Raw genomic sequence first — 18,627 nt, forward strand, 5'->3', positions numbered from 1 at the left:
ATACAACCAATCTAGTTGGTTATCTTTAAAACCTATAAAAAAGGACATAACTGATTAAAAGAATACAAGGAGTCACCTTTATAAGGATGAGAGGGCAGCAGACGGAGAGCACAGAAACCATTTTTCACATTGTATTTGTTTCTAGTTTCCCCACAAGAAGCGTGATGACCCAGCTCCCATGTTCACAAGAGCTGCTCTGTAATGATGGGGATATGTGGGGAAGGAAGGTTCAGCAAACTGGACAGCTGAACGATGGGAGCATGGTGCTAGCTCATTCTCTAGCTATATAAAGCAACATATTTTACATAAGGTGCCCATCTGACTTTCTTCCTTCCCATTACAGAAGAACATACCACAGAATGGTTTGGCTTAGAAGGGACCTTAAAGGTCATCTAGTTCCAAACCCCTGCCATGGGCAGAGATACCTTCCACTAGACCCGTCTGCTTAAAGCCCCATCCAACCTGGCCTTGAACACTGCCAGGGATGGGGCAGCCACAGCTTCTCTGGGAAACCCGTTCCAGTGTGTCACCATAAAGAACTTCTTCCTAAAGTCTAAATCTACCCTGTTTTCAGTTTAAAGCCATTACACCTTGTCTTATCACTACATGCCCACGCAGTAAGTCTAGTAAATGACTAAATAAACTGCAAGATGAACAAGAACTTTTTAAAAATATAAATCAGCACTAGTTTTAATTTTGCTTTTCCTTTAAAGTTTACGTACCCTTGGGTACATCCTGACAGTCCTCTGAACTAAATTAAATATTTGAGTAATACTGAATGATACAGTTCAACAAATTGGCCTTTGTATTGCAAAAGAAGTACAGTGTGTAGTTAAGCTCAAGGAAAATGGAAATGAAAATGGATCTACTTGGTCCAGTAATGACTGATAAATTACCATTAAATATTGAGAACATACATGGTAAATAAATATGAAAAATACATGAGATAAAGGAAAATATGACCAAAGTTAACACAGAACTATGATTTTGCTGAGATATTTTTCCAAGTTGAATACTGAGCCTTTTATCAAGATATGATCAACACAGTACCTTCATTGAGCTGATACATATCATTCACATCATTTTATGCCAGCATTACTGGTTTCAGCAAGCTTGACCAACAGAAGTACAACAATTCTTGTTACAGCAAATGTCTACAACAAAACAGTACATCCATGCGGCTGAATCGGCTTTCTAGATTTCCTTATAAACATTACCGCCAGAGGAATTTTTCTTTGACAGTCTCTCCTATTTGGGTAATACTTAAAATTATAGAATAGGATAGAATAGAATAAGATAGAATAGAATAGAATAGAATAGTTGGGGTTGGAAAGGACCCCAAGATCATCTAGTTCCAACCCCCCTGCCATGGGCAGGGACACCTCACACTAAACCATCCCACACAAGGCTTCATCCAACCTGGCCTTGAACACCGCCAGGGATGGAGCACTCACAACCTCCCTGGGCAACCCATTCCAGTGTCTCACCACCCTAACAGGAAAGAATTTCCTCCTTATATCCAATTTAAACTTCCCCTGTTTAAGTTTTAACCCACTACCCCTTGTCCTGTCACTACAGTCCCTGACAAAGAGTCCCTCCTCAGCATCCCTATAGGCCCCCTTCAGGTACTGGAAGGCTCCTATGAGGTCCCCACGCAGCCTTCTCTTCTCCAGGCTGAAAAGCCCCAACTTCCTCAGCCTGTCTTCGTACGGGAGGTGCTCCAGTCCCCTGATCATCCTCGTGGCCCTCCTCTGGACTTGTTCCAGCAGTTCCATGTCCTTTTTATGTTGAGGACACCAGAACTGCACACAATACTCTAGGTGAGGTCTCACAAGAGCAGAGTAGAGGGGCAGGATCACCTCCTTCGACCTGCTGGTCACGCTCCTTTTGATGCAGCCCAGGATACAGTTGGCTTTCTGGGCTGCGAACGCACACTGCCGGCTCATGTTCGTTTTCTCATCAACCAGCACCCCCAAGTCCTTCTCTGCAGGGCCGCTCTGAATCTCTTCTTTGCCCAGTCTGTAGCTGTGCCTGGGATTGCTCCGACCCAGGTGTAGGACCTTGCACTTGTCATGGTTGAACTTCATAAGGTTGGCATCGGCCCACCTCACAAGCGTGTCAAGGTCCCTCTGGATGGCATCCCTTCCCTCCAGCGTATCAACCGGACCACACAGCTTGGTGTCATCTCTACTGTAGAAGCATGCATACACTCTATTAGAATTAGGAATTCAGCAAGAATGATGTAATGGGATCTATATTTAGACTAGGAAAAAATAATTTCTTTTTTTTAATAAGTAAATAAAACTGTTCTGAAAATATTAACACAAGTAATTTCTAAGATGAAATATTCTAACTCAATGCAGATGAAAAATGGCTTTATAAGCCAAGAGATGCCCCTTTTGGCAATCTCAGCTGAACAAATGATTCCTAAGAAATCAAGGACGGGGAGTCTCCCTTCCAATCTCCCAACTTTCTAATAAAAAAATGAGAATCCTAAAAATTTCCAGGCTTTCCAGATGTATAAACAGATTTTTTTGTATTTCAGTTTGTGTCTATTCCCTGTTCTCTTTTGCTGAATACCACTGAGGAAAAGTTTGGCTACATCTTCTTCACTCCGTCCCATCTGGCATTTATACATACTGCTAAAATCCCCCTGAGCCTTCTCTTCTCCAGGCATAACAGTCCAGCCTCTTGCAACATCTCATCTGATAGATGCTCCATTACCTTAGCCACTATCATGGCCCTTTGCTCAACTCCCTCCAGTACGATGATGTCTCTCTTGCAATTGGGAGCCTAGAACTGAACCCAGCACTCCAGATGTGACTTTACCAGTGCTGAGCAGAGGTGAAGGCTCACCTCACTAGACCTGCTGGCAATGCTCTGCCTGCATAGCCCAGGGGCTGTTGTCATTCTTTGCCATAAGGACGCATTACCACCACCTGTTCTGTTTGTTGTCCACTAGGACCCTTCAGGGCTTTTTCTGCAGAGCTGCCTTGCAGCTGGTCAGCCCCCAGCTGTAATGGTGCTTCCCATGTGCAAGAGTTTTCACTTCCCCTTGCTGAATTTCACAAGATTTCTGTTCATCCATTTCTCCAGCCTATCAAGGTCCTTCCAAATAGCAGCACAACCTCGTAGTCTATCAACTACTCTTCCCAATTTTATATCATCTACAGACTTGTGGAGGCTGTACCCTGTAATTCAGAGGATTTTAACCAGCATTCACCCCTAGGATAGACCACTTGTGACTGGGCTCCAGCTGAACTTCACTGTTTGAGCCTGGCAGCTTAGCCAGTTTTCAATCCACCTCACTGTCCATTTTTCTACTCTGTACCTCATTAGTTTGTCAATGTCATAGGAGATAGTGGCAAATGCCTCACTAAAATCAAGACAAACAAAGGAAAAAGTTAACTATATCACAGCTGAAACCAGAATAATCCAAACCACAAGCTAAGCCAATACTGGATCTTGTAACAAATGAGCCATCAAAGTCAACAACTAGCCAGTCACTCACATTGCCCTAAGAGGACATGGGTTTTGCTCTTTTTTGTTCTCTAAATAGGAACCACATTTTTTTTTTTTTCTAGAAAGATTATTTTATTCTAAAGGATGTCCCTTTCTCTTCATCAGTTTCTGGGCTTTTATCCCTCCATTCTCAACAAGAGTCAAGCAAGGCTCCTCTGGATCAGTGCCTAAGAGTTTACAATAACCCTGAGTATGCTCATTAAACAGTACCCAAGAGTTCTTCATTTCTACATTGTTTTTAGTCTAGTCTTCATGTTAACTTGCAATGAAACCACTGTTACCATTACAGGGAAAGGTGAAAAAACAGTTCAACAAAGTATTTATAAATTAATGGAATACCTCAATATCATATAATTGCTGTATCAATTTAGGTAACAGGTTGCTGTACATAAAAGAGAGAAGAGCCATAAAGAGTTAATATTTTAGGCTACTGCTGTAGATTAGAAAGATGGAACACAGCAGATAAAAAAAAACTTTATTCATTATAAAACCATACAAAATTAATCTCTGTTTTGACTCTGTAATATACATAGCCTTTTCTAAGGTTCTCTATTCTAAAAGGAGTAAACGAAGGTAAATAATGCATAATATAAGTATTACAGTGATCAATCCAAAACAACTTGCCTAAGCACATTTTATTTGTCATAAAACTTTTCTCAAAGACATTCAAAACTATAGCACACTAGACTCTTAATTAGACTTAGAAATATGCACACTGAGAGCCACAAGGATGAACACATACCCTTAATAATCGATTCAGCAGCATACAGATCCCGCTTGTAGGTCACCTAAAGGACAGACAAGCCTCATTAGATTTAACACAGCAGGAAGGAATGTAAAACCAATAAAACAATGCCCTGAAGGCAATTCTTTACATATGAAATACCATAAACAAATGATATTGTCAATTACTTAATACTGGTAAAATATCACCAGCGAGTCAGAAGTTGCAAAAATTACCGGAGAATCAGGAGAAACCTTTCTCTAAATACTTAGATCTGCTTAGATCTCATTTGAAGCCTAAAACTACTTTTAACCCTCTGCAGAATCATAAAAACATGCTGTTGCATCTATTTTAACACACCCATTCTATTCTATAATTTTTACTGTTAAATAGATTCATTTTTTATGGGAGTTGTGATCACAAAAGAAAAAAAAAATTACAGCTAGGGAAAAGCCTAATTATTTCAGTAATTATTCTGTAGTGCAAGACTATTACTGTTAATGAGAGTCCAATTAATCAGTAGGAGTGAGACCACTATAGGCTTTGTATGAGCTTTCAGAGGATTAAAACCCATCAAAATCTTCCTGAAGACATTAATCAGACCAAGTTAGATGGACAATAATAAACTGAGTATTAACTTGGTACTTGGAAAAAACAGCTTTCATATCTGCCTTTGTACCCTCATGGTGGTGGACAGACCCAGTACTAAGCTTTGCAAATACAATGAGAGAAAACTAAAGGCAGCATCTATCGAAGACATTAACAGTCTTTGCTAGCAATGTCTTTGCAATGACATGCAGTAACATGAACTGATACAGGAATAACTCCTAAATATTTGTCTTTGTTTTTACTGTAACTTCCTTTTACGTTAAATAAAACACTACTGGATTTTCTGCATTTGTTTCAATAGAGTCTGAATAACGTTTTTGTTTCTTTTAGAAATGGACTGAATAGGATTCCAAAAGCTTTAGTGCTGCAAAGTAAATCTTACAGCAGACACATACCATTATGGGTATTAGCATTTTAGTCTCCAAGCAAATGCTTGTTTGATTTTAACAGAACGATTCTTGTGACCACTTTCCTTTCCATCTCATAAATTAAGCTGTGTATTGCAGTCAGAAACAGAAGAGTATTACCTTTCTCATTACTCATTTCTCTAAGGAATTATACTTTTTTTAAATGAAAAATTAACTTAGTTCCCTACAGCTTGTCCTGCAGGAGAAGCAGCCAGAGAATGAATCTAGCCTAAGAAATCTTTGGTATCTGAGCATACTGTTGGGAAAAATCAAGGTCTTGAATTTAAATTTAAGGATAAAGAATTATTAAGTGACCAATTTTGTTGCAAGGTTTCTTTCTAATTACCTGTTTCTAAAGGGCTTTTATACTGAACTTTCAGTAACCTGTAACAGATTACCATCTGAAAAACTTTTATGAAATAAGACTATCTAAACTCTGTGGAAAGTGGTCTCATGTACTCTAAGGCTCACAATCTCTTTCAGATGAGAAATTATTTTTAAATAGTCTGGTTTTAAGAAGTTTCTTCATAAACTAGGCCCAGTCTTCAAGAAAAAAACACAGAATAATACAGAATTATGAATGAACCTTTAAAATCACTTCTGAAATTCTGAGCAAGACATCAACAAATCCTTTCTAGCATGGTTTCCTAGAGAAATAAATCATCTGAGACCACATCAAACTATCCATATATATTTCTTTCATAACCTTTTAAGCTAATTTCAGATACAAGCTCCTATAAGCTGTATGAAAATAGTCATGTTGACAGACATAAAAACCCTGCTAGTTACCACAGGTGATCACCACAGGAAGTGAGGGATTCTCTACAGCTCTTTCAGTATTTAGTAAGATGATAAATCCAATTAAAATTTCTCTTAAAGTATGGATATTTATATGGTGTCTGGATTTTCTTGTGTTGATTAAGAGGTGCTCTTGCAATTTAGATGAGATTTAGTAAAAAGGCAGGCAACCATGACAGAGACACCCTTTGATCTCATTCTAACCATTGATTGTTTTAGTATGCATTTGTTCTAAACAACTTTCAAGGCTGGTCAACACAATTTTATTGTTCTGAGCAGCTATACTGCTTTACCACTAGTTTCACTAAAGTGGATTTGCATTCTAGGCTGCTCACACCAGCCAGAAGCAATTCAGATCTAGCCCAATCAACCAGGAAGAACATTTTAGGTGCCACTCTATACCAGAAAGTAAGACATCATTCCCCACTGACAGCCCTGTGAGGTGCAAAAAGAACAGTGAAAAAAGTACAAGCAAGAAAAATGACACATGGGAGTCCTCCCTCACTTTGCAGAAGAGAGATGTTCTACCTCATCCACTTCTGTTTGGGTTTTTTTTGTATCACATTAAGCTAAATCTTTACAAACTTAACAAATTACCATTTAATCTGTTTCATGCTCTTCTCTGAACCTTCTCTATTTATCAGCAATTGCACAGAGCCTGACCCCAGATTTGACAATAATATTCTAGATGCACTTGTAATCCTAAAACACCTCTTTTCTAACTCATCTTCTTATTTCTCTGTCTGTGGCTGACATGTATTTTGCCCACAGTGGAAACCTGCTATCCACTGTGATGCCTACATCAGCTTCAAACTCATTGCCTCCCTAGAACAATTCTCTAAATATGCCCTACGCTGATTCTGTTTCTAAAAAACACTTCTTTGGTTTTGGCTGCAATAAAAAGCATACCTTTTGTTTAAGCTGTTTGTTAAGCATTCCTTATCAATAGGTTATTTTTAATCAGTTATATTTTTATTTACAAATCTTTAAATCTTTGTGTTGTCTACACACTTTATCAGTCAAATGTTGAATAGCGTAGAGACATTAACAGTTTCTGCAGAACTGTGTGTGGTGAGAATTATCTTTTGAAATATATATCAGTTATCCAAATTTTAATCTATTTAGTGAGGATTAGTACAATTACATTCATCCTATTTTTAATTAACATGCTATGTAGTAACAACTCAAACTTCTGCCAACCATATATTGTATCTGCACTACCAACTTTTCAGCTAAGGCCATAATCTTGTAAAAAAGGCTTGAAGTCAATTTCACAAAGTAAATGGTTGACATTCATTACATCAGTCCCTTAATACTTTATTAATCAGATTATGCCTGTAGCACCCTTTTGTTTTGCTGATCAATATCAAAGTCACAGGCTTCTAATTACTCAGATTCTCTCTCTTCATGTAAAAACATTAATTTTCCTTTTGTCTTCTTGAGCATCTAGTGCTCCAAGATTTTTTGAACATAATTGCTGCAATCCAGAACATCACTAGGCCAAGTACTGAAACTCAACACGAATCACAGAATCAGAGTCATAGAATAGTTAGGGTTGGAAAGGACCTTAAGATCATCTAGTTCCAATCCCCCTGCCATGGGCAGGGACACCTCACATTAAACCATGTCACCCAAGGCTCTGTCAACCCAGGGACATAGCATTCACCTCCCTGGGCAACCCATTCCAGTGCCTCACCAACCTTACAGTAAGAAACTTCCTTATATCCAATCTAAACTTCCCCTGTTTAAGTTTTAACTCATTACCCCTTGTCCTATCACTACAGTCCCTAATGAAGAGTCCCTCCCCAGCATCCCTATAGGCCCCCTTCAGGTACTGGAAGGCTGCGATGAGGTCCCCACGCAGCCTTCTCTTCTCCAGGCTGAACAGACCCAACTTCCTCACCCTGTCTTCATACAGGAGGTGCTCCAGTCCCCTGATCATCCTCGTGGCCCTCCTCTGGACTTGTTCCAGCAGTTCCATGCCCTTTTTATGTTGAGGACACCAGAACTGCACACAATACTCCAAGTGAGGTCTCAGGAGATCAGAATAAAGGGGCAGGATAACCTTACTATCACACAATATGAAATCATCATCTGCTTATTTGGCAAAGGCAGAATAGTTTTAATTAGTAAATATCTCTTGACTTTTCTGAATAAGAAACAATCTACTACGTCTATTTAGCAAAGCCTCAAAACCATCAGACAAGGGTTGGTTTGTTTATTTTCCTGTGTGCCCTTCTCTCTCAATTGTCAGACTGCCACTTTCCACTGTCCAGAAAGTTCCCCAAGGTTATTCAAATTTAATATTTAAAAGTCTTTTCAAACTCATTTAGCTTGATGAACATTTCAGATTCACAAATCTGTGCATTAACTGCAAAACATAACTCTTTAACAAATACAATAAAGTTATGATCATGCATTCACAAAATGAACTTCACTTTAATGATGTATTTTCTTCTGTACTATGGTAACATATAGATCTCCTTCGTATTGGGTATTTTTGTAGGATTAGAAGATGACCTATTGTTTTTAGAAATGGTAAGGATTTTTTGCACTATCAGCATTAAGTTTTAAATGCATATCAAACCTTTAAAAAAGTTTTTACAATGCAGTTTTCATGTGAATTATACACACACATATATATTAGACTCCAATCACATTGTGTTACATGACTTTATACTTAAGTGGATATTGCCCCAGAACTTTTAAGGTCATTTTGTTTCAAAGGTGTCAAGCACAGAGAAACAGAAAATGTGGTGTTGATAGTGTCATTATGTTTCCTTTTTTTGCCATCCTGATCCTAGCTATAAATAATTATATAATAACTACATTTATAATAGAACTTATAAATATTTAGAACACTCAAGTAATTTCAGTGTTCCTGCCTGCTTATTGTCACTACAAAGAATGATTTCAGTTTTGTCATTTGCTTCCAGAAAGTAAACAAACTACCTCTTGCTTTAGTGTTAACCATAAATGACTTTGAAATGTTACCTTTTTTCATGCACTGTAAGCAGAGAAAGCTCAGATAAAATAATTAGAGTTAGTGCAAGCAAACAGCATGTATGGACACAAAAGTAACTTTTTCCCACAGCTTTGAGCCATTTAATGTTATATATAGGTTGTGCACCTAGTAAACTGAATTCTTACAAATATCAGATCTGTTGAGGTCCACACAGAATGAAACTGGTTTGTAATACTTGCACTTCAGAAACTGTTCTCCACAGTTCTCTACTGCGCAATGATTAAATCAGTTCTCATTTATCTGGATAGAGTATCTTTTTTACTTGTGCTGAAAAAGTAAGACTGGGGCCATTGGAAGCACATGAGTTCTTGGCATACAAAATATAACTTGTCTCAGCATTGAAAAGCCCTACAGGAAACAAAAATCCAACTACATAATATAAATTACATTATTCTGAAAGCTATGGAAAGACAATTCTGCCTCTGAAAGGTAATTAGGAACAAAGAACAATAGCTCTTAACCATTTTGTAGGCAAGTGTCACTTGAGAAAATTGGCAGTCTTCTGCAATTCACCAAACTGCACACTCAGCACGAGCGTTCGCTTCTTTACTGCTCCAAGTCACCTGCCAAACACTCCCACAGAGTGACCAGTATCAGGGCACTATTCAAGAAGGAAGGAGCTATCTTCCTCGGTAGCCTTTGATACAAGTGTTTGCTGCAGAAACAATTTAATATACGGACCTCATAATTTTTGTCTTTGTTTTCACAAGCCACAGAAGACACCAATGACTTTTAGCTACAAAATAAGACATGGAATAGGATGTGAGAAGGTATAGGTATTTTAATGACATGGCACCAGCATCTTTGTACACACTAAAATAGCATATTCACTGCTCTGCACCAACTGTAGTATAGTATCTGCACCAAAATGGGTGCTGCTGCTAACAGCATTAGGATTTCACTTCACCAGCAGTGGAGTGGCCATAACACTTCAACAATTCCCTTTTAGAGATGTTTACAAGCTCAAGTCTGAAGTACAACTGGGGACTGGTTATTAGTGCTGTTCCTCAAGGGCTGATAGTAGGGACAATATTGTCCAGTATCTTTATTAATAACCTGGGAAATGTGAAATAACCTCAGCAAACTAATAGAGGTCAACAAATGGGGAAGTATTCAATATGCTCAAGGATCCAACACTCATTTAGAGGTATCCTGAAAAGCTGGAGAAAGAGGCTGACAGAAACCTTATCCAAACATCCTGACCCCCATTTCAGCAAGGTGTTGGTCTAGATGACATCATTTCTTTCAGTCTAATTATTTTGTCATTCTAGATCAAAAGACTACATTTCATCTACAAGTACATACTACAGATATAAAGAACTAAATAAACAACATAAAGAACTAAACCGACATTCTGGGTATATTTTTTACCCCTCATGGAAGTAGCATGCATTTCAATGAGCACAATGAAAGCATCCAAAAAGTGGTGTAATACAAATACACATGACATAATCTGTCCCTTACACAACTGAATAGGAAAACAGACAATATACTGTTTCAGAAAGACTATGTCCCCAGAAAGATATTGAAAAAAGTTGCTGTATGCAACCAACGCATAAGTAATTTTTGCTGTTATACTGCACAGGAAATTTGCACTGCAGACTCAGGAAATTAGCCTTCTGTGTAAGATTTACCGTCATATTATTAGAAATCATGTCCCATTGGAGGAAATTTACTGTCAAAGACAGATGGAGTGATTTGAGCTGCTTCCAGAACCTTCAGTGTGGTAAAGAATAATATTTTATAAAAAAGTAAACACTTAAAAAATTGCATGACACAACAGCAGAAGAAAGCTACTAGAAGAGTAATGATCTCCTGAGAAAGAAAATGTCCCACCTTCCAAACAATGAAATAGGATACTTTAAAGCAGCAGGGACCTATCCTTTAGTACTTGCATACACACCTGCTTTGTCAGTCAACAGGAATTTACAGATTATCAGAAAAGGTGAATGATGTTTAAAAACATTTTAAAAGATTGTTCGAAGAGGTCTTAAACATTACAGTGTTACTGAAGGTAATAAACTGCTCTAAAAATCAAACTGTTGTTAGCCAGGTATTTGGCATCAGAGAAAAAGTGATGTTCTAGTAGGAGAAGTGGAGGAAAACAGACAAAAGATACAGTATTTCTATATCTTTTGCAGAGAAGAAAGGAGAAAGGAAAAAGCTTATCTCCTAAAAGAATGTTCTTACTTTTAGAGATTATGGATTTATAGTTTTACAGATTCTCAAGCTATTCACAATTATCTAGTTGGTTTTCCAACTTCCAGCTAAATACTGCCCTCATTGATTATCTCAAGTAACATCTGCCCAAGTCTGTCTACAACAATGAGCTCTAAAAGAAGCTTATGATAATCCAAAAAAAAATCTGAGATTTAGAAGGGAAAGCCTATTACAATTGAAAACAAATCTATATTTTTATGCAACAAATTTTATTAATTTTAAAATATATATAAAACACAGAGATTATTATTGTCTTTACCTTCCAGAGATCAGCTGCTCCTTCAACAAGTTTGGCATTTGTCTTACAGTATTTCAGAGCCAGATGCAAACATTCAGTTCCATAATCCAAGTCATAGTCTGTACACTGTAGTCATTAAAAAAGAGTAAATATCCTTAATCAGTTTTAAAGAAATCATACTTGTCAGCAATCTCAGATTTTCTTTCATTAATTAAACCTTACATCTCAAGAGTCCTGTCCAGAATCATACGTGCAGTATTAGGTAGGTAGGTTCAGGATGGATCAGAAATAAAAATCCTCCAAGAAGCTTATGCCAAATTCTACCTATCCAGCAAAGTATTACAAAAGTAAATCAACACTTTGTAACCACAAATGAATTAGAGTAGGTGATGCAAGTATCATGCTAAACCTCTATGTTATTAACTAAATAAACATATAAAAAAAAGTTTGGCAGAGTTGAGGCCTCACCAAAAGAAATCACCAACCTTCTAGTGACAACCTTTTAGAGTATGGGAACAAGTTAAGAAATTTTATAAGCAAGACTTCAGTGCCTTGGCTGGTTTGGTTTTTTTGTAGCATATAAAAAGGATAGTAGCAATTAAGAACCTCTGTATTTCTTTCATGTTTCCCTCTACAATTTTCTTCAGTTATCTTCAACAAAACTGCGAAGTTTAATGCTGCTCCATGAGCCTTGCAGATTAAAAACCAACAAAAAATCAGAAAAAAAATAAGTTTGTCCACTTTTTGGTCACCTATAAAAGGCATTCTTCTCTCAACATGCCCTTCCCAAGTGGTTTGGCTTCCTATAGTTAGTGATTATAAGAATCCTATTAATGGAAAACTGAGTAGGCAACAGAATCTCTTAAGCCAAAACACAGGTAGGTACAAAAGCAGCAACTGGGAGCTTATTGGACAGGATTACCTCAAGATGAATTGACTCAATTGAGGTAAAAAAGTTCTAGTTTCTTTTCATACTGCTGAATTACCAGTCCATCCAGAAACATGAATAACACATAACAAGGAAGTATAACTTAAGACAAGGTCTTTCATAAAACTGGATTAATATGATAAGACCACAGGCTAACTAGCCCAGTATCCAGTCTCTAGCAGAAGCTAAGAGCGAATAGTCAAGACTAAGTAAATAAGAACAAGGCATTCATATCTTCTTACATTCCCAGAATATTTGCTTGGCTTCATATGAAGCTATTCTTCTGGCTTAGGAAATACCTAAACTAAGAAGTCCCCAAGGGACACATTGAACCAGAAGCAACTGCCTTAACAGTCCTCAGTGAATTACAGGAATCCTGAATCCATTCAATTACTTTTTGAACAGTGGTATTTTTTTAGCACCTGCATCAAGGATCATCTGAGTTATCACTCTCTTTATTACACGCTCTGTTGTTCTGACAGAAAACGAAGTGCAAAACCACCTTCTCAGCCTCCACCACAACTCTTCTCACATCCTTCCACAGGTAAAGAGATCAACATCTATTCAGTATTTCATATGTGGAACTTACTTCAAAACTCCAATCAACCATTTTGCCCTCCTTTACATTTATCTACACTTACCAATCGATTTACCATAGCATCCTTCTATAAATCTTCTTAGTTAGCCCATCTCTCTACTACCCAGAAAAAAAATGGAAAAATGGGTATCTCCACTTCCTGTTCCAAATTACCTATAAGCAAAATGAACTGCACAGGTCCCAGCACAGATATTCACAAAACTCCACTGGGATTTACTGCTATGAAGATTGGTCATGCTCTTTACTTTGCTTTTTATCTTCTAGCAAATAATCTGCTCTAATAAATCCTTACTCTTATCCCAAATCTGTACAGTTTCTTCAAGGAGCCTTTGGTAAAAGCTTCAGGGAAACATCTTCTTACGCAAGCTGGCTGTTACCAGCTTCAGCAACCTCAAAAAAGATGCCAGAAAATTCCTTAAAGAATAATTAGCTCTGCAATGCATAAGCTTTCCCTTACAAACACTGAGCTTTCCAAACGCTGAAATAACCCTTCCACTGTGTGAAATTTAACCATACGTGCACAAATTTGTGTTTCAAATAAAGGGTGACAGTCCAGATACTGTGCTCAGTACCTCACAGTCTCCTCCAGGATTCAAGAATTCAGAATTGTTAAGAATACAAAAGTCTAAGTAAGTGGGTTAAAGAATATCCAAATAAGAGTGCTGAAATACAATTTGCCTTTTGAAGAATTTTTTTAGCTTTTATTCTTGTTTTATAATGCATCAGTGAAATTTAGGAATTCATCAGCATTATATATATGAACTGTATTGTTAACACAGACAGACATCTCAGGAAAATCAAGTTATCACTTTTATGTTATTTAGAGTAGTAATTTTTGTCATTTTAGTTTTCATGACTGCAATCAAAAGGAAGAGTCTCTTATACAGCCCACTTAGAAAAGTAATTAAAGCGTTATACTGCTCTTTGGAACTTTTTAAGCATTTGAATAACAAAACAAGACACAAGAAGATATACTGCCATGAAAGATTTCTTTCAGAATACTATAGAAAACAGGAGGTTCAAAAAAGACACTTTGGAGTATTTTTAAATTGAACAGAAAATACTTATATTTCTTTAAATAACCAAGATACCAAAAAGGTCAATAGCAAATATAAAGGAATAGGGAACTCTAGCTCCAAAATACACAAAATGGAGTGATCTCTTTAGTAAAGAGGCCCAGAGATAAATTGCCAATGAAAGTAGAAATGGCCTAGTAACTTTCAATTGCAAATATTTATTATGTTTTCATTTCCTTTTTTTTCTGTTTTAGTTTTAAGGAAGATTTTCTGATAGAATGCAAACTATTCTCTACTAAAATGAATAATATAGAGATTAAAAAAAAACCCACGTATTTTTATTTTGCCTCAGAATGGAAGAGAAATTTCAGTAAAATTTATCTGTGAAAAAATTTACTTTGAATTAAAATTAAGCTACATTTTTAAACATATGGGTAAGGAATTATACTAGGGCAAGACTAAGCAATTCCAACTTTTTAGCAAGGTATTAATTACAGACAATTAGTAGGGAGTGGAGAAGTTCCATAAATGGGCTAAAGCATCTTGAGGGTATTGCTGGCTTCAAGGGATGAAATATGACACAAAGCAAAGTAATAATTAAAACCATATTTCACCAACACTTGTACATCATGACATTTACCACTCTAATTATCTGTAATTGTTTAAACCTAAACACATTGTCACTGTACTTTTCTGCAAGTCTGATACAGTGATGTCAGAGCAGAACAATGAAATGGAAGCATCAGCTCAAGACCAGCTTAGTTTATGTATTATTCATACACTAAACAGATTCAGAAGTGAAATTTGAAATCCATACTTAAGGTACAGAATTTGAAAGCTTCTATATTGCGCTAAGAAATTCAGTTAACGAATTAAGCATTATCAAGGAGTGCCTAGAATGAAAAGTTGTGGCATATCTGTGAGAAGAACTCTCAGTGAGCCAAGCATGCAAATGTTCACATCTTAAGCCTTCTGTAAGTATTTCATTGTACCTCTAGAGCCAATTTACACTACAACAATCTGTTAAAAACTCTTTTTCCAAAGTCTCTCTTTAACTGAAAGGCTTTTTAACATAAAAGTTTGACAGAATACAGTTAACTGAACTTGACATGTACACATAGCTTTGTGAAGCAATAGACACAATTTAAGTTTCAGACCACAGATTTGAAATGGTAGAAACAGCTGGAAATATTGGCACAAAACATATCCACAAAAGAAAGCAAGCAGATTAGTTTAGCTTTTTAAATGACAGAGAAGGAAATATGTTATTTAAAAATGCTTTTGAACTGTTGAATATTCAAAGGAGTTCTACTAGGTAGTTTGGGGGACTGACTTTTTTGTGGGTGATTCTTGTTTGCTTTGAATAGTGGATGTTTGAATAAAGTGCTATGGGTGGAGCAAGATCCAGATTTTAGCCATTACACCAATTCTTCTCCCCCTGCCCCCTAGATCAGTTTGAAAATATTTTGTTAAATTATATTAGTTCCTAAAATGCAAACTATACTGTTGTTACTTAGCCATAAACATGGAAAAAGGATTTAGAAAAAAAGACTGTGCAGCCTTTATCTCCCTGGTACTTAGTAACAGTCTATAAGCTAACTTGTTTCCAGTACAATACTTTGAACAAGTAAAATTATCAAAAGCAACATTTAACATTAATAATTGCTTTCAGTGTTAACATGCATCATTTTACTGTATCTTTATACTGATAAAAGATTTTGAGTGCATATATGGGAATTGGTAACCATAGAGTCAAGCAAAGAGGCAAGAAAAATTTTCATTACAACACTGATGTTTTTTCCCTTTTCATCATTCCTTAGTTTTATAATAAGGAAACAAAATCAATATTCTTTGTGTATTAACCAAAAGAAAATCTTCCAATCTGTTCCTTTACACAGGTACCCTTAAAACTTGTGTAAAGTCAGTCTTTTACACTTCTGTAACCATCAGGTATGTCATCTTCATTGCTTTTTCCAGTGTCAACAGTGTCTCCATTTTATTCTTCCATGTGAATCCACTCTATAACAATATCAGAACACTTGCAATTAAAATGTGCAAGTAATTAACAATAGCAGAGCTTTATGACTTTTCCAGATCCTTGCAAATCAAGTTTCCACTGCTGGACTGCCAGGGTACATCAGGAACAGTCATCATCAGGAGCATTTTGCTAAGTTAAAAAAGCAGCAGCCACAAGCTCTTGCTGAACCTTAACTGGCCTATTTTTATCATATTTTAAAAAGATTTAAATCTTTTTGCCATGTTTATTACCATGGAAACTAAAAAACACTGAATCCAACAGTGGATATGCAGCAAGCACTCAGCCTACAGCGATACACCACAGCTAAATGAGAAATAGCAGAAGCAGCAAACAGAAGGAGGCAACACGTGATGTAAACAGTGAGATTAATGTGAGTTCAGATTAGTTTATCCCTAAAACAATTTCTACTGTAGCTAATTATTACAACTGCTGTGACATACATCCAGATGCTGCAGTGCTCCACGGTGAAGAGCATAAAGACACAGCAATTTGCTCTGTAACAAAATTAAACAGTGCACACTGCCATCACCTGCAACCGTGTTCTATACTCTTCTGAAGGCATACAAGCTCCCAGGTCAAGTCAGCTATGCATTTTCTTCCTGTAAGTCTTCTTTGAAAGCAGTTTATAACCTCTCTTTATGTTGAGGCTAACAATTACTGTTCAGTGTGCACAACCTGCTGCTAGGCAGTAAGAATCCCATAGGCAAGAATGCAGAGCACGAACACACTGTGTGAACATGAAACTTACTTTCCCTATCGCTATTGCAAGTTTTAGCTACTAGCCAAGGTAGGGGATAACTCTGCCTTTTTCCTTGGGTTTGTTGTGTTTTTTTAACTTTAAAACATAAATTTGCTTGAAAAAATTAATGTCACAAAACGTAAAAGCTGAAACTCAGTAGGATTCAGAAATGCATATGGATGCAGAGAAAGAATACTTATATCAAAGTTTGCACTTCTGAACATAAGTTAAACAAAATCACTGTGTAAGATCTAGCAACATATTTTTAATATAGGTATTTCTGTCCATTTCTGACAGGTTCCTTCGACTTTCTTTTTGTTCTAAGGAATAAATCACACATGATTTTGTGACCAGAAGTCAGGATCTAGACTAATGAGCTACATTAAAAAGCCACTGTTTTGTGTTCCATTCTATCAAAACAACTAAGAAAAGCTGTCATTCACTTTGATTTAGATTCATCAAGGAATCAATACAACAAAAACACAGAAATAAGCTAACTAGACAGAAAAGACGGCCACTTTACCGACTGTCATTTTCTAGATCTGACCTCAAAATGAAACAGAGGCTGGAGTATAGTCACAAGACTAGGTCTGAGACACAGCATCCTTAACGGTGACTCTGGATAAAAGAAACAGGAAGATCAAGTTTTAAAATTCTCTTGAGATAGCTAAGAGCTAACCTATCTGTTTTTAAATCCATGCCTTAAGATACTTGCAAATAGTTTACAGGACTATTATGATAGTGCTTGTATCACTACCTCAGGCTGCACCAGGGGAGGTTTATATTGGGTATGAGGAAAAATCTCTTCTCTGAAAGGGTTTGTTAACTATAGGAACAGACTGCCCAGGGAAGTAGTTGAGTCACCATTCCTGGAGGTATTTAAAAGATGTGCAGATGTCACAGTCAGGGACATGGTCTAGTTGTGGACTTGGCAGTGACAGATAAACAGTTGGACTTGATGACCTTAAAGGTCTTTCCCAACTTTAACAATTCTGTGTTTCTATAATTCAAGCCTATTCTTTAAGTCTTAATGTTATTCTAGCTGCTACTGCTTCTGTCTTCACAAAGAAGAGGTCCAAACAAACCAATCATCCTGTAAAAGAAGTACACATGCTTGACGTTATACCAAAATCATAAACCCAACTACTACCGTAATTTTGAGCACCCATAGCCTTGTTTGAAAATTACAGAGAGACCCCTAACCCCTATATACCCTGAGTAATCCCTAATTCAGTCCTTCCAGTGAATGAGGTCTGCTATGTTCTCTTAGCCAAATCATGCTCAATCGGGGGGGAGAAAGGAGGGAAGAAGGTGAAGTGCAGCTTAGCTATTCAGGAATAAAAACCTTAATCAAGAATAACTGGTGGTGCTTTGCTGAGAAAAGAAGGGCAGTGGCAGGCACAAACAAGAAATGTCAAGGGTTGAGTCTACAGTACCAATAAGGTATGCAGAGAGGTTCTTTTTGGTCTTTCCTGCATCCCCACTTAGAATCATACGAAATGCACTCAAGTGTGCAGCTGGAGAACTCAGTCATTTCCCTTCTGGTGGAATCAAGGTGAAAGTCATATGCAAGGGCACCTGCTCATCATTTGCAGCATGGCCCTAGCACACAGAACTCAGCATGATTGTGTCCTTATGACTGTCAACTGGGATGAGTATTGCTGCTGGTGAAGTCCCAGTTTACACATACAATCCTGATAGTAACAGATGACCAAAAATCAAACCTCAGTCTTTCTCCCTTTGTGCCACACCTGTAGGTATATTC

The 18,627-nt window shown here is 37.1% G+C and overlaps 1 protein-coding gene across 11 annotated transcripts in view; it reads right to left on the minus strand.

Moving 5' to 3' along the window:
• Positions 1 to 18,627, minus strand: part of CRPPA (CDP-L-ribitol pyrophosphorylase A) — a 141,178-nt gene that overhangs the window by 85,938 nt on the left and 36,613 nt on the right. For all 11 annotated transcript variants that reach the window (XR_010609878.1, XR_010609880.1, XR_010609881.1 and 8 more), the window contains exons 4-5: positions 11,565 to 11,669; positions 4,265 to 4,310 (exon numbers count right to left, since the gene is read on the minus strand). Coding sequence is in view for 7 of the 11 variants with exons in the window: in XM_065666249.1 (XP_065522321.1) it covers positions 4,265 to 4,310; positions 11,565 to 11,669 (151 nt within the window). In the remaining 4 variants the exon portion in view is untranslated. The remainder of the gene's footprint in view (positions 1 to 4,264; positions 4,311 to 11,564; positions 11,670 to 18,627) is intronic.

The sequence above is a fragment of the Lathamus discolor genome, chromosome 2, assembly GCF_037157495.1.
Source record: "Lathamus discolor isolate bLatDis1 chromosome 2, bLatDis1.hap1, whole genome shotgun sequence".
Taxonomy (NCBI): domain Eukaryota; kingdom Metazoa; phylum Chordata; class Aves; order Psittaciformes; family Psittacidae; genus Lathamus; species Lathamus discolor.